Here is a 20,611-nt window from a genome sequence, read left to right on the forward strand (position 1 = left end):
AAAGAAATTCACTTCTTACAATGAAAATAAAATGCATGACTTAGATGCAGTGGCCAAAGATACAGGGTTGGGCAAGGCCAGGACTACAGTGAGACATACAAGGGGAGGGGGGGCCACCAAAGGGAGGCACTTACTCAGGGCCAGGTCAAGTCATACCACCATTGCTTTGCTCTGGTCCCCACCAACAGCTGGGGTTCTCTCACATTACCAGGGAGCTATTAAATGGCCTCACATGGGAACAAAGTGACACTTCTGTTATGGGAGCATATTTTTTCCCTCTTCCTTTGGACTCCCAGCTGACTCAAGCCCCTAGACTATTTTTGTCAAACATCTTGTCTTGGTCCTAAATCAAAGGGAGACTACTCAGAATGAAAATGGTCAAGACATCTGGCTCCAGGCCAGGAAGGACATTTGTGTGAAGAGGTGTTTTGTTTTTTTTTTCCTGTACGCGGGCCTCTCACTGTTGTGGCCTCTCCCGTTGTGGAGCACAGGCTCCGGACGGGCAGGCTCAGAGGCCATGGCTCACGGGCCCAGCCGCTCCGCGGCATGTGGGATCTTCCCGGACCGGGGCACGAACCCGTGTCCCCTGCATCGGCAGGCAGACTCTCAACCACTGCGCAACCAGGGAAGCCCCTGAAGAGGTGTTTTAGAAGTGTTTTCTTATATTGAGTATATGTCTGTGCACTTTACCTTCACCTAACTTCCAGGGAATACATAGAATATACAATGACAGAAATGTCCTTGAACCAGATACATATCTAAATGACGTCTTATATTAAAAAGCTATGTATATGTTGTGTAAGTAGATTACTCAGTAGCAATGCTGGGGAGGAATTTTGGTATTCATGTTTTCAATTCACAGACACATCATGGAATATACAGTGTAGACTCTATTAAGAGCATCAAATGAAATTTCAATTTTTTTAAGCTTTATTTATTAAATTTTTGGCCACGCAGCATGTGGGATCTTAGGTCCGTGACCAGGGATCTAACCCATGCCCCCTGCATTGGAAGCATGGAGTCTTAACCACTGGACTGCCAGGGAAGTCCCCGAAATTTCAATTTTATTGTCAGTTAAGTTTCATGTGCTACAGGTCACGTTCCAAAACGCACACTCCCAAAACTGACTAGGGCTTTCACTGGTTGATTAAACTCAATTATTAGGTTAAACTGAAAAATGGTTATACTTTTTTTTGATAACTGAGCTAGCTTTATATTTAGAAAACTTCTTTGCAGTCATTAAAATGAAAAGTATTATATGATTTAATTGACATTAAACTTGCATTTGTGGACACATGAGACATTCTGAACAGATGTTGCAGAAAAGCACATTTCTCTTGACACAACTTCAGAATCAATTCCAGATATCCTACTTACCAACTGATATATTAATTTCTGTGACAGAGACACTTAAAACATGTAATTTCTTTGAAATCACAATATAAAGATTAAACAGCATAAAAGCTAGTTCTGATTTACTTTATTTGACTAAACTTTCAAATATTACTTTTTTTTTTTTTTGGAGAAGTAAGACTAGGTATTTTTGGTGTGTGAAGTTACTCTGGTTAGGGTCAAAAGGTGACTAACACTGACATCCCCTCCTCACTTAACCATTTTCTGAATGTCAATAAAATGTCAAGAAATACGCTGAGGAACATTTGTCCAGAAAGATGATATGAAAGAGAAAAGAGCTGCCATCTTTCACCATCTAGAAAGTGCATGGGTTTTGGTGCTGTGGTTAACTATCAGTCCTGGTGCCCATTATAAGACTCTTGGGCTGAGAGCTCAGCTGAAAAATGTATTCTGCAAGAGAGACCTGGAAGGCTCAAATGGAGAGAGAAGGGAAAGAAGGATGCTCTACAAATGTGCAGAGAATTCCCCCCGCCCAGTGATTTCCAAACTCTGATGGGCAGAAATACCTTGGGGAACAAGTTCTCCTCCAGCTCTGGGTTTCCACTCCCTTCCCTCCCCGCCACACAAGGATCTCCCTTTAATTGATATGGAGACTACTGTGGCTTTTAGTGAGAGACACACATTAGGAGGTATACTGTAACATTAAGAAGTCATATTATATCAAATGCTATTACATAAAAATATATCATACACCATTATTAATTCATGCCAGAAACCAGTATATAAACCTTATCATATTAAACACATTAGTTTTTTAAAAACTTCCAGGCTACAACCAGGATCCTTGCCAAGCAAATCATGAGCATGTCTAGACCATCATACAGCACCATTTATTTTAGAATTGTAAAACTTAAAGTTGGAAAGTACTGCAGTATATAGTAACAGAGGAACAAAGAAATTCTGCAGAAACTTTTAGTTAGGCAAAAGAAAGATTTTTACCAACTCTTGTTTAAATATTTGCTAACTTAAAAAATGTCCCTTGGGAGAGATGCAAAACTCTAATGCAGACCTTGTGACAGATCATATAAAAAGACAGATTTCTTAGTTCAACAATGAAGAATCACTGTAAGAAAAATACTTTCCCTCCATCCACCATCATTTTCGAAGCGCAAAGAAAGACTTAATGAATTTAATTGGTCAATACTACAAATATTTCAGGGAAGTATGTATATAAATCTCTTCAATTTCTAATACAAAGCATTTAAAATAAACGTTTAAATGGAAATGTTACTCTTTAAAACGTAAAATTTTAAGGTCAAGGTCAACTACCTGTAGTATAGTCTATTGTAATCAAATCTGAATAATCTGAAAGAATCATTTGATTAATAAGAACAGTATTATTTAGAGATTCAGAGAAAAAAATTCTTAGACAAGAATTACAGATCTAAATGAAATTATGCTTATCAAACATAAACTTCTTTTTAAGAATGCAAGGAAAGCCAAAATGTTCAATGTCCTGGTTTTTATTTATTGGATGAATGATTTGAATATTATCTAATTATCGGTTGGGTTAATTACTGCAGAAATTTTGTAAATGTCTAACTTCATTAAAAATTGAATTAGCTTCTATTTAATAGACATTTTCTAGAAAACATAAAGTGAAAACTAAATGCTACTGAAAAAAGTCCATACCTGATTTTCAAGTAATCAACAATAGCATTGGCTTGTTTTACATCAAAGATATTCCATTCCTCATTTTGTTGTGAATGGGATGGTCCTATTTCAGCCATAACTTCTCTGAGCCATTTTATGCTGTCTTCTAAGGACATATGCAGTGCTGAAATAAAATCCAAAGAAGTCTAAAGCATTATTTTCATAGATGTTTTGGCAACAAAATAACCCAAGATGTCCTTAATGTGTAACAATTCCACTTTTCAGTATTTGTGAGGACAAATGATAAAACTATTGCTGTTTGTTTATGTTAATAATTACATTTTATGCAAAAGAACAGGAGCTTACACACCCAACAATTGTAAATTACCATAATGCTACACAATTGTCTAAAGAGTTTGTTTCCATTTTAAGATGCAAAAAAAAAAAAGAACCCTCAATCTATCTAAAGATTACTTTAGAATGGAAAGGAAAAATTTTTTATAATCTTAGATTAAGAGTATAGATAGAAACGACACAAGGTTGGTTGGATTAGCTGGTAAGGAAGGCCTACAAAGTAGACTCAGCCACTGTAGACAGCAGAACCAAACCCAGAGCTGAAAATGTAAATGAACAGAGTCAACTAACACTCGGCTTTAGTTGATTGTTACCATGTGGGAATTTGGGCCTGAAGGTTTTCAGTGGATGCCAGAAATATGGATTTTTATGTAAAAATCAAGGTTTTTTTTTTTCTTTTCCAAGCTACAGACATAACTTATGTAAGCTGTTTCTCAAATGTATGCCTGATGGTGGTAGTGAGAGCCAGATGACAGTGCAAAAAGAGTGACACTGACACCACTTTGCCACCATTACCAAAAATAAACAAGTCAATGATTGTGGTCTACTCTCTCCCAATTAAAAGCAAACAAACAACAAAGCAAAACTATCTTCTAAGGCATCTGTCTAGTTGAAAAAGAAGTAGATAAGTGACAAAAGCCTTGGACTTAAATTTTATAATGTGTATAATACAAACATTAACCTCCAACTTCTTTTCATATTTTTACTTGTGGCAGACAAATATTATTTACAATACACACACAGCTCCCTGCATCCTGAGGAGAATCCAGGTAACTGGAGTGTCCAAACTGTCCTTTGCTGACAAGTGAGGGGTGTATGGACACGAGACCGAACAGCATGGAGGTGGAGAGTTGAAAGGCTCTAGCAAAAACAAGGTTGGATTGGTTGCTTGGAGGGGGTGATTGTCAGCTGGTGGACAGGATGAGGGCCTGGGGGAGAACTGTGCTGAACAATGTGAATCCCACCTTCCCAATCCCAACCAAACTTCTGTCTCTCTTAGGAGACCATTAGTAAACTTTCCAGGTCTTGTTAATGGGGTGGCTTTTTCAGGGAAGTAGAAGGTGAGAGTGCAGAGGAGTTATGAGAACACAGGCTGATTGTCAGAACCAATTATTTCTGGGTTACATAGCTTCTCTTTCTGGGATATAAGTGCTAGGTCCCCAAATTACTAATAAAATGACAGTAAAGTAATTTAAAATTTTGGAAGACACTATAAACACCAACTTGTAATTTGTTTAGTCTAGATTCTTTTCTATGTGTAGGAATTAGAAAAGCATAAAACTATATAACAATTAAAATCTGGTTTAATGAATGACAATTAGTCCAATTCTCATGGCCTCCTTCCAGATCCTGTTTTATGTCTGTCAGATACATAGAATTATTACTGGATAACTAGGCTTTCCTGTATCATTCTAAGTGGAGTTCAATTATGACTGAACATTTCTTTTTTTTAAATTTATTTTTTAATTTATTTATTTTTGGCTGCGTTGGGTCTTCATTGCTGCGCGCGGGCTATCTCTAGTTGTGGTGAGCGGGGGCTACTCGGTTGCGGTGCACGTGCTTCTCATTGTGGTGGCTTCTCTTGTTGCGGAGCACGGGCTCTAGGCACACGGGCTTCAGGAATTGTGGCTCTCAGGCTCTAGAGCTCAGGCTCAGTAGTTGTGGCGCACGGACTTAGTTGCTCTGTGGCATGAGGGATCTTCCCGGACCAGGGACTGAACCTGTGTCCCCTGAATTGGCAGGTGGATTCTTAACCACTGCACCACCAGGGAAGTCCCTATTTCTTTTTCTATGATAAACTTCTTTTGAAAATAGTAAGAGTAATTTCAGAAATGAAAAATCTGTTGGATAAAAGCAATTAAAAAATGGATTAAAATCTGAATCATTTTATTAATAAAACGGTATTAATTAGAAATGCAGAGAAAAAATTTAGATGATTCTAATTCTAGATGTGTTTATACTTATCAAGCACAAAAATAAATTTATATTACTATTTCCTTATGTTAAAATATAACTGACTCTTTAAAACTTTTTCTATGTCTAATGTCTTTCTACAGATAATGGCTTTAAAAATTAGGAAAGTTATCATTTCACTTATCTAACTGAAATGTTTGCCCTTTTAAAAATCACATTTAGTGATGTGATTAAAATATGAAAGACTAAACCAATTAAATACTAAGGGCTGTTAGAAATAAAATTTATCCTTGAAAATTTAGGGTAATGAAAGAACATACTATACTTATAATTAGCTGGAAGATTTAGATTGGTACCTCATAACTGCCATTTACTACCTAGGTAATCTGAGCTTCATTTTCCTTATCTGTGAATGAGAATAATACCAATTCTCAAAATAACAGTGCTATTATGAAGATCAAATAAGGAATGCATGGGAAACTCCTGGTAAACTGAAAAGATACACATACATTACATGTATATAGTGCTTTCTAGAATTTAGCCCAAAGCCAGGCACATCTCACGTGGTCAGGAGGATGGGCTCTCGCTCTCTGGGGTTCAGATTTAACCTCTCTGAATCTCATATATTCTTCTCATTTTTAAAATGAGGAGAATAATGGAACTATCTTATAAGACTGTGCAGGAACTAAGTGCAAAAGTATTTGGAAAGCAAATGGCACCGTGAGTGGCACAAGTTAATCCTGTATAAATGTTAATTATTATTATCATTATCATCATCATCATTCCTGTTTGGAGGAAAAACAATTCAACTTCATAGAACTAAAAAGCATTCTATGGTTATTTACCACATTCATGTTATATAGAGGACAATCAATCTTGGCCCATCGACCTAGATAGAGGCCAAATACCCAGTCTAATACTCTACATCCTGTCCTTGGTCAGGCCCTGGAAAAACTGAAACTCAAAATGTATATTGTTAAGGGACTTCCCTGGCGGTCCAGTGGTTAAGACTTCGCCTTCCAATGCAGGGGGTGCAGGTTCGATCCCTGATCAGGGAGCTAAGATCCCACACGCCTGGAGGCCAAAACATCAAAACATAAAACAGAAAGCAATATTGTAATAAACTCAATAAAGACTTTAAAAATGGTCCACATCAAAAAAAAAAATCTTAAAAAAAATACATATATACTGTTAAGATAACTGTACAAATTCTACCTTCCATAATCTTTTAGTCTGATCTACTTTGATTCCAGGTGGGTTGTCTGCAGAATATCTTGTGGATAATGTAGCACAATCTGAGACAAGGGATAGATCAGAAACCGAGTCAGTATAAAGTAACAGTCCCCACACTAGAATTTTATTAGTAACCGTCGGCCACACTACAGCTCACAGCACAAACTGTGCTCTTCGGTGCTTTTTCTCTGAGGATGTTGCCGGATGGGATGGGAGTGCTCACTATGTGCTCAGGACTCCACCACCTCTTAGTTTAAGTATAAACATACTTCATCTCCTTCCCTGGCACACTTGGCTAAGATTACATTCTTTCCTGATGGTAACTATAACCTTGTTAGGTTGAAAGGTTTGAGACGATTTTTTTTTTTTTTTCTGCCAGAAGGAAAACTAGATCCCTTGCTTTTTTCCGGTTAGGTTTTACATACGTACTTTCGCCCTCTCATAGTTTATGAGTACTTGGATGGATCGTGCTCAAGTTTTAAAAATTCATTTTTGAACTGATATCAACAATATAAAGTTTCACATAAAAGAAATATTCATAAGTTATGTTATGGAAAACGTTTAAAATGGAAATCTCTTGTCAAACTTGTAATGTGAGATCCATGAAATTTTTCTACTTTCCTTTATTCTGTTTCTAGTTTGTGAATTCTCAGCTCAGAGGTTGCAAAGCTTAAGACTGTTCATGTCATGTACTTCTTTTTACAATTTAATTCATAGATGACATATTCACATGGTTCAAAAAATATATGTGAAGGTGTATTGTGAGGTTTCCTCCAGTCCTGTTGTCCATGTGCCCAGTTCCTACACCCTTTGCACAGAAAATTTTATTAGTTTTTTCTGTATTCTTCCAGCATTTCTTTGTATATATAACAAATAAAGACATAGATAAATAATAATCCTGTCTGTTTTATAAACAAAAGAATACAATTCTGCACCTTACTCTACTCAGTAACAACATATGATACCTAGAAAACCTTCCTCATTCTTTCCTTTTTTACTGCTGCACAGTATTCCAATTTAGGGATAGGCTACTCCCTACAGGTAAAGTTTTAATTTTGGAGTAGTTTTAGATTTACAGAAAAGTTGCAAGAATATCACAGAGACTCCCCATATAACTCATACACAGTTTCCCCCATTGTTAATATAGCTATGGTACATTTGACACACCTAATGAGCAAATAGTGATATATTATTATTTAAGTTCACCCTTTGGATTTCTTTAGTGTTTTTTTTTTTTGTTTTTTTTTTGTGGTACGCGGGCCTCTCATTGCTGTGGCCTCTCCCGTTGCAGAGCACAGGCTCCGGACGTGCAGGCTCAGCAGCCATGGCTCACGGGCCCAGGTGGGATCCTCCCAGACTGGGGCATGAACCCGTATCCCCTGCATCGGCAGGCGGACTCTCAACCACTGCGCCACCAGGGAAGTCCCCCTTTAGTTTTTATTAAAGCCTTTTTTTCTGTCCCAGGATCCCCTCCAGGACACATTACATTTAGTCGTCACGTCTCCTTAGACAGCACAGTTTCTCAGATTTTCCTTGTTTTTTTTTTTTTTTTTTTGCAGTACGTGGGCCTCTCCTGCTGCAGAGCACAGGCTCCAGATGCGCAGGCTCAGCGGCCATGGCTCACGGGTCCAGCCGCTCCACGGCATGTGGGATCTTCCTGGACCGGGGCATGAAGCCGTGTCCCCTGCATTGGCAGGCGGACTCTCAACCACTGTGCCACCAGGGAAGCCCTTTCCTTGTTTTTAAAGGCTTTGACAGTTTTGAGAAGTACTGGTCAGATATTTTGTAGTACGTTCTTAAACTTGGGTTTATCTGATACTTCTGTCATGATTAGACAGGGGTTAAATGTTTTGGACAAGAAGACTACAGTGCCATTCTCATCACATTATATCTAGGGTATTGCTATTTAACCTGGCTCATCACTAGTGGTGTTAGCCTTAGTCACCTGGCTGAGGTTGTATCTGTCAGGCTTCTCTACTATAAAGTTACTATTTTTCCCCCTTTCCATACTGTCCGCTTTGGAAGGAGGTTTGCAGCCCTCACTTAAGGGGTGGCGAATGGTGTTCAATTTGTTGCGGGTGAAGTACCTACATAAATTATTGGGAATTTTACATGGGAGATTTGTCTCTTTTACCCCAGTTAATTATTTATTCAGTCATTAATTTCCATCAGTATGGATTCATGGATGTTAATTTTATACTTTGGATTATAATTCAATACTATGTTATTTCATTCAAATTATTTTAACTTTGGGCACTGGGAGCTTTTTCTGTTGGCTTCTCTAATCTTTGACATACCCCCATCATTCTTGACAAACCCCCATCAGTGTTTTTTTGGCACTTTCTTTTGGCCACTACAAGAAACCCCCAGGCTCACCTTTTATGTTCCCTGCTCTAGGTCTACAATCAGCCATTTTTCTAAGGAGTCCTGGTTCCTTTTCTTTGAGAATGAAATTATAATCCAAGAACTGGGTCCTGGGTGGTATGCTCACTGCCACTGGATGTCATTGCTTTTTGGCCCTCTTTGTGAACAGAGCTAAGAAGTATGTGTGTATATGTGTTTACACTTAACTATACAACTATTCATCTGTATATCTATTAAGTTAAACAAGAATTCACACTGATGTTTTCAGTTGATGTGTCTAATCTTTTGCTTTTTCAAACATTACTGCAAGTAATGACTTTACATACATGTCAGGTTACACATGTGCCAGTGGATATGTAGGATAAATTCCCAAAAGTTGGATTGCTAGGAAGAGACAATACATTTGTCAAAGAGACAATACATTTGTAAATTTGATAGACAGCTGCTAACCTACATTCCACAAGGGGGTTTTTACTTCCATTAGACATATAGAGAATACTTGTTTTCTTACAGCTTTAACAGCTGAGAATGCTACCAGAATTTTAGTTTTGTCAATTTGATATATGACAAATGACATTTCTGTATAGTTTTAATTAACATTTTTCTTATTATCTTTAAGGCTGAACTTTTCATTTGTTTAAGAACCATTTGTATTCTTTAGTCATATCCTTGGCATACTCTTCTATTGCACTATTGGTCTTTTTCTTCTTGCTTCTGCATTCTCTTTTTACATTACAGAACTTAATTGTTTGTTGATGTCTGAGATGCAATGTTTTTCCCAGTTTCTAATTCTTATTTTATTTTGATTCTGGTATTTTTTCATTGCAGACTTCTGGCTTTCATATATCAAATTTAATTATCTTTGTCTTTATGGCTTCAGAATTTTGAAGCATAATTATAAAGGTCTTCCCCATCCAAGGCTATAAATAAATTAACCCATGTTTTTCTCTAACATTTTTATGGCTCCACTTATTTTACATTTAAGGGTTTGATCCATTTGGATGTATTCTGGTTTATAAACAAAGAAAGGTTTGAATCCAATTTCATTTTATTTTTTTCTTGATGGATACCTAATCGTCCCAGTATTATTTACTGAATAAGTATCTTTTCACCACAGATTTGAAATGCCATTTCACCAAATACTGAATTCCAGTGATTGGGTCAACTGCTTAGCTTTCTGTTGTGTTCCTTTTGTCTATTTAGTGATTCACCACTGTGTCCAAATACTTGAGATTTTATAACACCACTACTAGTACTACTACTACTAAGATACGCTAAAGCTTGGTACACTTTTAAAAGACAGTTTTTCTGGCTATTTCTATTTTTTTATTTTCCACATTTTTTTGTTAGAATCACCTTGCCTAGTAACCCACCCCTAGGCTAAAACATTAACAAAAAACTGTTGGCATTCTTATTGGCATATTCATATTATAAATTAACTTGGTGAGATTTAGCATTTTTATGACGTTGGGTCTTTCAAAGAACATTGTAAGTTTTTTCCAAATGTTAAAAACTTCCGGGCTTCCCTGGTGGCGCAGTGGTTGAGAGTCCGCCTGCCGATGCAGGAGACGCGGGTTCGTGCCCCGGTCCCGGAGGATCCCACGTGCCATGGAGCGGCTGGGCCCGTGAGCCATGGCCGCTGAGCCTGTGCGTCCGGAGCCTGTGCTCCGCAATGGGAGAGGCCACAACAGTGAGAGGCCCGCGTACCGCAAAAAAAAAAAAAACAAAAAAACTTCCTTTGTGGCTTTAAAATTCTTTGAAGTTTTCTTCATATAGGGCTTGCACATTACTTTTTTAAAAGTTTATTCTGCATAGTTTCTATTTCTTGTTAGAGCATATATATTTTCTTTCACTAAATCTTTCATCTTTGTTTTCATACATAAATATTATTAAAAATTATACAGTGAAATTGACTTTTCCTTCTGGTGTACAGTTCTATGAACTTAAATTCTTGTAAAGATCATGTAACCACCACAACTGTGATACAGAACAGTTACATCACCTCAAAAAACTCCCTCATGCTATCCTTTTATGTCCTCTTCTCACCCCAACCTCTGGCAAACACTGATTTGTTCTCCACTGCTATAATTGTGTCTTGTTGAGGATTTCTCATAAATGTAATGATACAATATACAATCTTTTGAGACTGACTTCAACTCAGTATGATGCTACTGAGACGGATCCAAATTGTCGTACCATGGTTCAATCACTTTTATTGCTGAGTAGTGTTCCATTGTATGGATATACCATAGTTTGTTTACCTGTTCATCTATTGATAGACATTCAGTTTTGAGCACTTATGAACAGAGCTGCTAGACAACATTTGTGCACAGGTTTTTGGGTGAACATATGTTTTTCTTTCTTTAGAGTAATGCCTAGGAGTGGGATGGATGGGATATAATTTTATAAGACGCTGCCAACTATTGTCCAGAGTGGCTGTGCCACTTTGCATTTCCACAAGCAAAGCATAAGAGTTCTAGGTGCTCTGTGTCTTTGTCAGCATTTGGTATTGCCAGTATTTTTTAGTTTAGCCATTCTAATGGTTGTGTAGTGGTTTCATAGTGGTGTTTTTCTTTGAACATCTTTATTTTTATACAAAAGCTTCTTATTAGTTATCTATTTTATACATATTAGTCATAGTGGTTTTATTTTATATTTCCCTAATGACAAATGATGTTGAACAACTTTTTAGGAGTTTATTTGCTATCCTTATATCTTCTTTGGTGAAGGGTTTGTTCAAATTCTTTGCCCATTTTAAAAATAAGATAAACTTTATTTTTGAAAAGATTTATATTTATAGAAAAATTACAAAAATAGTATTGAGAATTCCTGCACACTCCACACAGTTTCTCTTATTTTTAACATCTAACATTATCATGGTACCTTTATTTATGACTAATAAACCAATTTTATATATTACAATTAACTAAAGCCTATATTTTATTCGATTTCCTTAATTTTTACTAAGTGTCCTTTTTCTGTTCCAGGATCACATCCAGGATACCACATTACACTTGGTAGTCACGTCTCCTGAGGCTCCCCTAGATTGACAGTTTCTCGACTTTTCTTGTTTTTGATAACCTTATCAGTTTGAAAAGGACTGGTCAAATATTTTGTACAACATTCCTCAATTTGGGTTTGTCTGATGGTTAAACATAAGTTATGGGTTTTCATGGCTTTGTCCATTTTTAATAGGGTTGTTTGCTTTCTTATTGCTGAGTTTTGAGAGTTCTTTATATATTACAACTACAAGTCCTTTTTCAGATATGTGATTTGCAAATATGTTTTTCCCTGTCTGTAGTTTGTCTTTTCATTCTTTTAACAATGATGTTCATAAAACAAAAATTTTTAAATTTGATGAAATCCAATTTTTTTTATGGGTCATGTTTTGGGGTTCACTTCTAACAACTTCTTGATAACCCAAGGTCATGAAGATTTTCTCCTATGTTTTCTTCTAAAAGATTTATAGTTTTATATTTTAAATGTATATCTGAGCCATTTAGATTTAATTGTATCAAGTGAAAGTTCAGGTTGAAGTGTATTTTTTTCAAAATAGATGAGCAGTTGTTCCAACAACACTTATTGAAAAGGCTACCTGGTTCCACTGAATTGCTTTTGCATATTTATTAAAAAAAATCAGATGACCATTTCTGTGTGAGTCTATTTCTGAATTCTGTCTTCTGTTCCATCAATTTATGTGTTCATCTCTTCACTAATTCCACACTGACTTCATTACTGTAACTTTATAGTAATTCTTAAATTGAGTGGTAAGATGGATGCAGCTTTACTCTTATTTTTCAAAAAATTTTTAGCTGTTTTAGGTCCTTAGCCTTTCCATATAAATTTAAAAAATCAACGAGTATGTCTAGAAAAAATCCTGCTGGGATTTGGATTGATACTGCACTAAATCTACAGATCAATTTAGAAGACATCTTTTTTTTTTTTTTTGCGGTACGCGGGCTCCTCACTGTTGTGACCTCTCCCGTTGCAGAGCACAGGCTCTGGACGTGCAGGCTCAGAAGCCATGGCTCACAGGCCCAGCCGCTCCACGGCATGTGGGATCTTCCTGGACCGGGGCACGAACCCGTGTCCCCTGCATCGGCAGGCAGACTCTCAACCACTGCGCCAACAGGGAAGCCCTAGAAGACATCTTTACCATGTGGAGACTTCTAATCCAAGGACACAGTATGTTTTTTCATTTGTTTAGGTTTTATTTCTTTTATCATCATTTTAGCATATAGATTGTGTACATTTTGTTAGATTTATACTCAAGTACTTCTATTATTTTTTGTTATTGTAAATGATATTATCTGTTAAAATTTTGGTAACCAATGTACATTGCTAGCATACTGAAATACAGCTGACTTGTGTGTTTTGACCTTATTCCTGCAAATTTGCTAAACTCATTAGTTCTAGGAATTGTTTTGATTCTGTGTAATTTTGTATATAGAGCAACATTTCATCTAAGAACAGGGACTGCTTGATTCCTTCCTTTCCAATCTGCATGTGTTTTATTTCTTTTTGTCACCATACTGCACTTATTGCTAAGACTCCTATTCTTATGTTGAATAGGAGTGGTGAGAGAAGACTTTCTTACCTTGACCCTGATCTTATGGGGAAAGAATCTGGTCTTTCTACCACTAAGTATGATGGTGACTTTTTTGTAATGTCTTTTATGAGGTTGACAAATATCACTTCTTTTCTTAATTTTCTGACTTTAAAAACATAATGAATGGATGTTGTATTTAGTCAAATGCTTTCTCTGCATGTATTTACAAGATCATGTGTTTTTTTCTTCTTTCAACTATTTACATTGATCAGATTTTCAATCCTGAACCAGCATTGAATTTCTGGGATAAAGCCCAACTGGTCATGCATATTATTCTTTTTATAAATTGCCTGATTCATTTTGATGACATTTTCTTGGGAATGTTTTTTATGTTCATTAGGGATATTGCTCTGTAATTTCTTCTCCTCCTATCCCTACTCTGCCACCTTTCCTCTACTTTTTCTTTTCCTTCTCTTTCTTCTCCCTCTCCCCTCACCTCTCCTTCTTCTCTCTTTCTCTTTGTCAGGTTTTGGTATGAAGATAATTTTAGCCTCATAAAATGAGTTAGGAAGAGTTCTTTCCTCCACTATTTCTGAAGAGGTTATGTATAATTGGTGGTATTTCTTCATTAAATGTTTAATAGAACTTTCCATTGAAAACATCTGGGACTGAAGAAGTTTTTCCAAAAGTTTTTAGCAACAAACTCAATTTCTTAAATCATTATGGGAATATCAAGTTGTCTATTTCATCTTGGGTGAGTTTTGTTAGTTTGTGGTTTTTGAGAATTGGTCAGTTCCTTTTTGTTTTCTAAGGTATGTATAAAATTAGCATTCTCTTAATATTCTGTAAATGTCTGCAGGATCTTTAGTGATACCCTTTTTTTATATCTGATAATGATAACCTGTGCCTTCTTTTTTCTTAGTTTTGCTTCTTGTTTATCAATTTTATTGATCGTTTCAAAGATGCTGATTTTTGTTTCATTGATTTTTCTGCATTGGTTTTCCATTTTCAATTTCATTGATTTCTGTTTGTTATTTCTTTCTTTTCTGCTTGATCCATGTTCTTTTTTTCTGGCTTTCTGAAGTTTAAGCTTATTCATTTCAGACTGTATTCTTTTCTAATATAAGCATTTACTGATAGAAACTTCCCTCTTATCATCGGCTCAACTGCATCACACAAATTTTCATGTTTTATTATCATTCACTTAAAAATCTTTTCTAATATCTGTTGAGACTTTCTCTTTGACTCATGGACTGTTAAGAAATGTGCTGTTTAATATCCAAGTGTTCAGAGATTTTCCTGACATATTTCTATTATTAATTTCTTGTTTAATTCCATTATGGTCAAAAAATACATTTGTATAATTTCAATTACTTTATTTTATTTACTTATTTATTTTTAAACATCTTTATTGGAGTATTACAATTGCTTTACAATGGTGTGTTAGTTTCTGCTTTATAACAAAGTGAATCAGTTATACATATACATATGTCCCCATATCTCTTTCCTCTTCCATCTCCCTCCCTCCCACCCTCCCTATCCCACCCCTTGAGGTGGTCACAAAGCACTAAGCTGATCTCCCTGTGCTATGTGGCTGCTTCCCACTAGCTATCTATTTTACATTTGGTAGTGTATATATGTCCATGCCACTCTCTCACTTTGTCCCAGCTTACCCTTCCCTCTCCCCGTATCCTCAAGTCCATTCTCTAGTAGGTCTGTCTTTATTTCCGTCTTGCCCCTAGGTTCTTCGTGACCATATTTTTTTTATAAGATTCCATATATATATGTGTTAGCATACGGTCTTTGTTTTTCTCTTTCTGACTTACTTCACTCCTACCTAAGGAGACAAAAGACCTGTATGCAGAAAATTATAAGAAACTGATGAAAGAAATTAAAGATGATACAAATAGATGGAGAGACATACCATGTTCTTGGATTGGAAGAATAAACATTGTGAAAATGACTCTACTACCCAAAGCAATCCACAGATTCAATGCAATCCCTATCAAACTACCACTGGCATTTTTTCACAGAACTAGAACAAAAAATTTCACAGTATGTATGGAAACACAAAAGACCCCAAATAGCCAAAGCAATCTTGAGAAAGAAAAATGGAGCTGGAGGAATCAGGCTCCCTGACTTCAGACTATACTACAAAGCTACAGTAATCAAGAGAGCATGGTACTGGCACAAAAACAGAAATATAGATCAATGAAACAGGATAGAAAGCCCAGAGATAAACCCACACACATATGGTCACATTATCTTTGATAAAGGAGGCAAGAATATACAGTGGAGAAAAGACAGCCTCTTCAATAAGTGGTGCTGGGAAAACTGGACAGCTACATGTGAAAGAATGAAATTAGAACACTCCCTAACACCATACATAAAAATAAACTCAAAATGGATGAAAGACCTAAATGTAAGGCCAGACACTATAAAACTCTTAGAGGAAAACATAGGCAGAACACTCTATGACATAAATCACAGCAAGATCCTTTTTGATCCACCTCCTAGAGAAATGGAAATAAAACCAAAAATAAACAGGTGGGACATAATGAAACTTAAAAGCTTTTGCACAGCAAAGGAAACCATAAACAAGACCAAAAGACAACCCTCAGAATGGGAGAAAATATTTGCAAATGAAGCAACTGACAAAGGATTAATCTCTAAAACGTACAAGCAGCTCATGCAGCTCAATATCAAAAAAGCAAACAACCCAGTCCAAAAATGGACAGAAGACCTAAATAGACATTTCTTCAAAGAAGATATACAGATTGTCAACAAACACATGAAAGAATGCTCAACATCATTAATCATTAGAGAAATGCAAATCAAAACTACAGTGATGTATCACCTCACACCAATCAGAATGGCCATCATCAAAAAACCTACAAACAATAAATGCTGGAGAGGGTGTAGAGAAAAGGGAACCCTCTTGCACAGTTGGTGGGAATGTAAATTGATACAGCCACTATGGAGAATAGTATGGAGGTTCCTTATAAAACTAAAAATAGAACCACCATACGACCCAGCAATCCCACTACTGGGCATATACCCTGAGAAAACCATAATTGAAAAAGAGTCATGTACCAAAATGTTCATTGCAGCTCTATTTACAATAGCCAGGACATGGAAGCAACTTAAGTGTCCACCAACAGATGAATGGATAAAGAAGATGTGGCACATATATACAATGGAGTATTATTCAGCCATAAAAAGAAACGAAATTGAGTTATTTGTAGTGAGGTGGAGGGACCTAGAGTCTGTCATACAGAGTGAAGTAAGTCAATTACTTTAAATTTAAGGTTGTTTTATGACCCAGGATACAGTCTACCTTGGTGAATGTTCCATACCCACTTGAAAAGAATGACTATTCTGTTGTTTTGAGGTGTACTGTTCTCTGAATGTCAATTAGATCCAGTGAGTTGATGTTGTTTTTCTTTTGGTTTACCCTGTTTGTGGCCTAGTCAGCATCGTGAATTTATAGGCTTATGTCTTTTGCTAAATTTGGGAAGTTTTCATCCATTGCTTCTTCAAATGTTTGCTTAGCACTGTAGTCTTTCTCCTTTTGGGACTCTGATGATATGTATATTAGAACTTCCATTGTCCCACAGGTCCCTGAGGTTTTGTTCATTTGCTTGCCAGTCTTTTTTTCTCTGTATTGTGCAGATTGGATAATTTCTATTGTTCTATCTTCAAGGTCACTGATTTCTCCATGCTGCTGTTGATTCCATCCAGCGAGATTTAAATTTTGGTCACTATATAATTTGGTTCTAAAATTTTAATCTGTTTCTTCTTTATACCTTCCATTTCTTTCATGATTCTTTATATTTTAACATTTGTTTCAACAATGTGTATAACTTTTCATTTAAGTTATTTTATAATAGCTATTTTGAAGTCTTTGCCATATAATCTCCATATCTACTTCATCTTATTGTTGGCAATAATATTATTATTTTCCATGCAAGTTGATATTGACATTGTTCTTTGCCCAGTAATTTCGGCAACAGTGTTAAAAGAATATGTTTCGAGACATGTAGTACTCAAAGATTCTACAAATATTTGTGTATGAGGAAAAAAACAGCCAAAGTCTGTCTTTTTGATGATATACTAAGAATTCTTTTTTGGAAGGTTGTAGTTCAACAACTGAAACTGAAACAATGTTATATTATTTATCAGGTCTCTTAATAAAATATGTATTTTTAATTGTAATACTGGAAAAGACTGAATTCTCAGGACTAACTACCTGAGACTTCAGTTTTTGTGTTTTTTTTTTTTTTTTTTTTTTGTGGTACGCGGGCCTCTCACTGTTGTGGCCTCTTCTGTTGCAGACCACAGGCTCTGGAGGCGCAGGCTCAGCGGCCATGGCTCACGGGCCTAGCCACTCCGTGGCATGTGGGATCTTCCTGGACCGGGGCACGAACCTGTGTCCCCTGCATTGGCAGGCGGACTCTCAACCACTGTGCCACCAGGGAAGCCCTTGTGTTAGTTTAATACTATGTTCTTATGTGCAGGATAATTTGAAATCAGTCAGTTAATATCATACAATTTTTTTCATTATCAATTATAATTATTTTTTCTTCTATTGGTACCGTTATTTATGTTTAACATGGCACCCATACCTAAGTAAAAGCAAAGATGAAATTCTCCTATTTGTAGAGAAGGAAAATAGTGATTTCTTCTCCTCATATACAAGAACAACCAATTCTTCCCTTGTTACGGGTGATGAGGAGCAGGAAGAACACGTGGGGCAGAAGTGGCTTCTCTACTAATTTTGCTAGCTCACTTAATATTTCCCCTGCATCCGTATAGTTAGAAATTGATACATAGAACAGAATAAGCTTTTTGTGACCAAAAGTCATGCATAAATTTTCCTAGGATAATGGTGACAATTCTTCAGGGGTGACAGGGTCTTCTACCTGCCCAAATTAAAAAAAAAAGAAACTAAAAACAAGCAAACAACCAAAAAGAAAAGAAGAGACAAAAAGGAAGGAAGGAAGGAGGAAGGAAGAAAGGAAGGAAGGAAGGGAGGAAGGGAGGGAAGGAAGGAGGGAGGGAGGAAGGAAGGAAGCTCTCTCCCATAGACACAAGCATGTCTTTCAACTGAGTCAGAAACACCTTTGCGTTTATTGTGCTCAAGGTCTTTTGATTATATACTCTAAGATTGAAGTTCTAGTTCTTCTACTTCCCGGCTATGCAACTTTGTTCTCTGGACTGCTTGCTCAACTCTGAAATAGTGATTACAATACCTCCCCTGCAGGAGTTGCTCTGCATTCCATAATGTATGTTAAAGATTAGAACCAAACATACTGCCTAGTGCAGACCTGGCAATAAATAAATGATAGATTTCTTTCTTTTCCTCCTTCCAAATAGCAATTCTGTTTATTCTCAAACAAAAGTCATCACATTTTAAATTGCTCCAAGGAAGAATTTCCAAATTTCCTGTAGTAACTCATTTCAATTTTATGTAAGAAAAAAAGTCACAAAATATAAGTGTATGTGAATAATGTCTATTTCATGGGGTTTTGATATTGACCAAAGTACCTCCTATTAACAGTAATCCTGAGATATCCCAATAATAATTACAGGTAAGATGAGATGAAAACAGCTCAAAAAATGAAAAAATATCTAGATAAATCTGAGCTACTTGACATTTTGGGGATGGATGGCACTAATAAGATTTCAAAATGAAAGTAACATATTTGGCAAATTAATTACTATGAGAACTTTAGCCTTGTTAAGTATTATTTGAAGCGTTATAACTTAATGAAGATATGAACTATATTTTTGCTAAAAAACAATAAAATTAGGAACTTTTGCTGAAGAACATTAATTTAGACAGAAGAAGATTAATTTAGACAGTGGACTAAATTTTCGTTTCTTAAAAAAAGAAAAAATAATGTACTTACTTTTAAGATTATGAAGTAACATATCCAGTAAAGTCATAAATTTTGAATATTGAATAATAGAAAAGTCCATTCCTCTTGCCCACAAAAATCCAGATACATAATAATCTAGTAGACTGGCTTCCTTTAAACAGGTTTGAAGATTTCTGAAATTCAGAAACTTTTCCAGTTTCCTGTAACAAAAAGAAAAATCCAGATATTAAAATTCATTAAATAATGAACAGTTCCTTTTCTAAGTTTTGAAAACAGGTATTTTTCTTGAATGAAAATTCTATAACGCTCATAATCTGAAAATACCCATGCTTATATCAAAAGCCAAAGTCAAAAATGGCATTCAAAAGAGAAACAGAGAGAGAGTGAGAGAGCAAGCATGTGTGCAAACTCTTATTGGTCTTCTTTCTCTACTTCTTGTAAATCTTTTTCTCCTCCCCTCTTTCTTCATTTTATCTTTGAAGTATAGTAACTTTTCGTTTTCCTTTTCCCTCAAATTCAATGTCTTTTTCCATGTATACAATCAAGTTTCTTTTATTTCTGACAGTGTTCTGGAACTAGATTGTTAAATATTCATTCTGTTTTCTTTTTTAAAGAATTGCAATTATGTATATTTTACTCATTTTTTTCTATAACTGTAATTTTCTCTTTGAACTTCAAAAAAATTTTAAGTCAATTTCCTTTTCATTTTATATGCTTTTCTTGTTACTGTCTTCTATATCTCTTGTGTTTTCAGCAGTGTTAATTCTCCCTTGGGCTGCTTATAACTTTCACCTCTGCGAGATCTCTCCTTTTCTACTTCTTTAAAAAATGTTTCATCGGGATTCCCCGGTAGCGCAGTGGTTGAGAGTCCGCCTGCCAATGCAGGGGACACGGGTTCGTGCCCCGGTCTGGGAAGATCCCACATGCCGTGGAGCAGCTGGGCCCATGAGCCATGGCCGCTGAGCCTGTGCGTCCAGAGCCTGTGCTCCGCAACGGGAGAGGCCACAGCAGTGAGAGGCCCGCGTACCGCAAAACAAACAAACAAACAAAACAAAAATGTTTCATCACCTTTCCTTATCTCTACCTTGAATTTTTGTATCTGTCTTATGCTCTTGTGATTGCTTTGTAAGTGTTCTTAACTCATGGTAAATATTTGATCATTTTTTGTTTGTGGCCATATTCTTCTGGTGTATTTTCTTTGCCTGCCATTTCTTTTTTCTATTCTTCAATTTTTTTCTTGCAGTGTCTTTGTATGTAACCTCCTTGCTTAATGCTCAAACCTGGCCATATTACAAGATGTTTTCTATAT

General features: G+C 36.1%; 1 protein-coding gene across 1 annotated transcript in view; it reads right to left on the reverse strand.

The window, feature by feature from the left end:
- Window positions 1-20,611, reverse strand: part of CABCOCO1 (ciliary associated calcium binding coiled-coil 1) — a 125,833-nt gene that overhangs the window by 89,610 nt on the left and 15,612 nt on the right. The window contains exons 3-4 of the mRNA XM_065894564.1: window positions 19,333-19,502; window positions 3,046-3,190 (exon numbers count right to left, since the gene is read on the reverse strand). Of these exons, the coding sequence (XP_065750636.1) occupies window positions 3,046-3,190; window positions 19,333-19,502 (315 nt within the window). The remainder of the gene's footprint in view (window positions 1-3,045; window positions 3,191-19,332; window positions 19,503-20,611) is intronic.

This window comes from Phocoena phocoena, chromosome 16 (genome assembly GCF_963924675.1).
Source record: "Phocoena phocoena chromosome 16, mPhoPho1.1, whole genome shotgun sequence".
Classification (NCBI taxonomy): domain Eukaryota; kingdom Metazoa; phylum Chordata; class Mammalia; order Artiodactyla; family Phocoenidae; genus Phocoena; species Phocoena phocoena.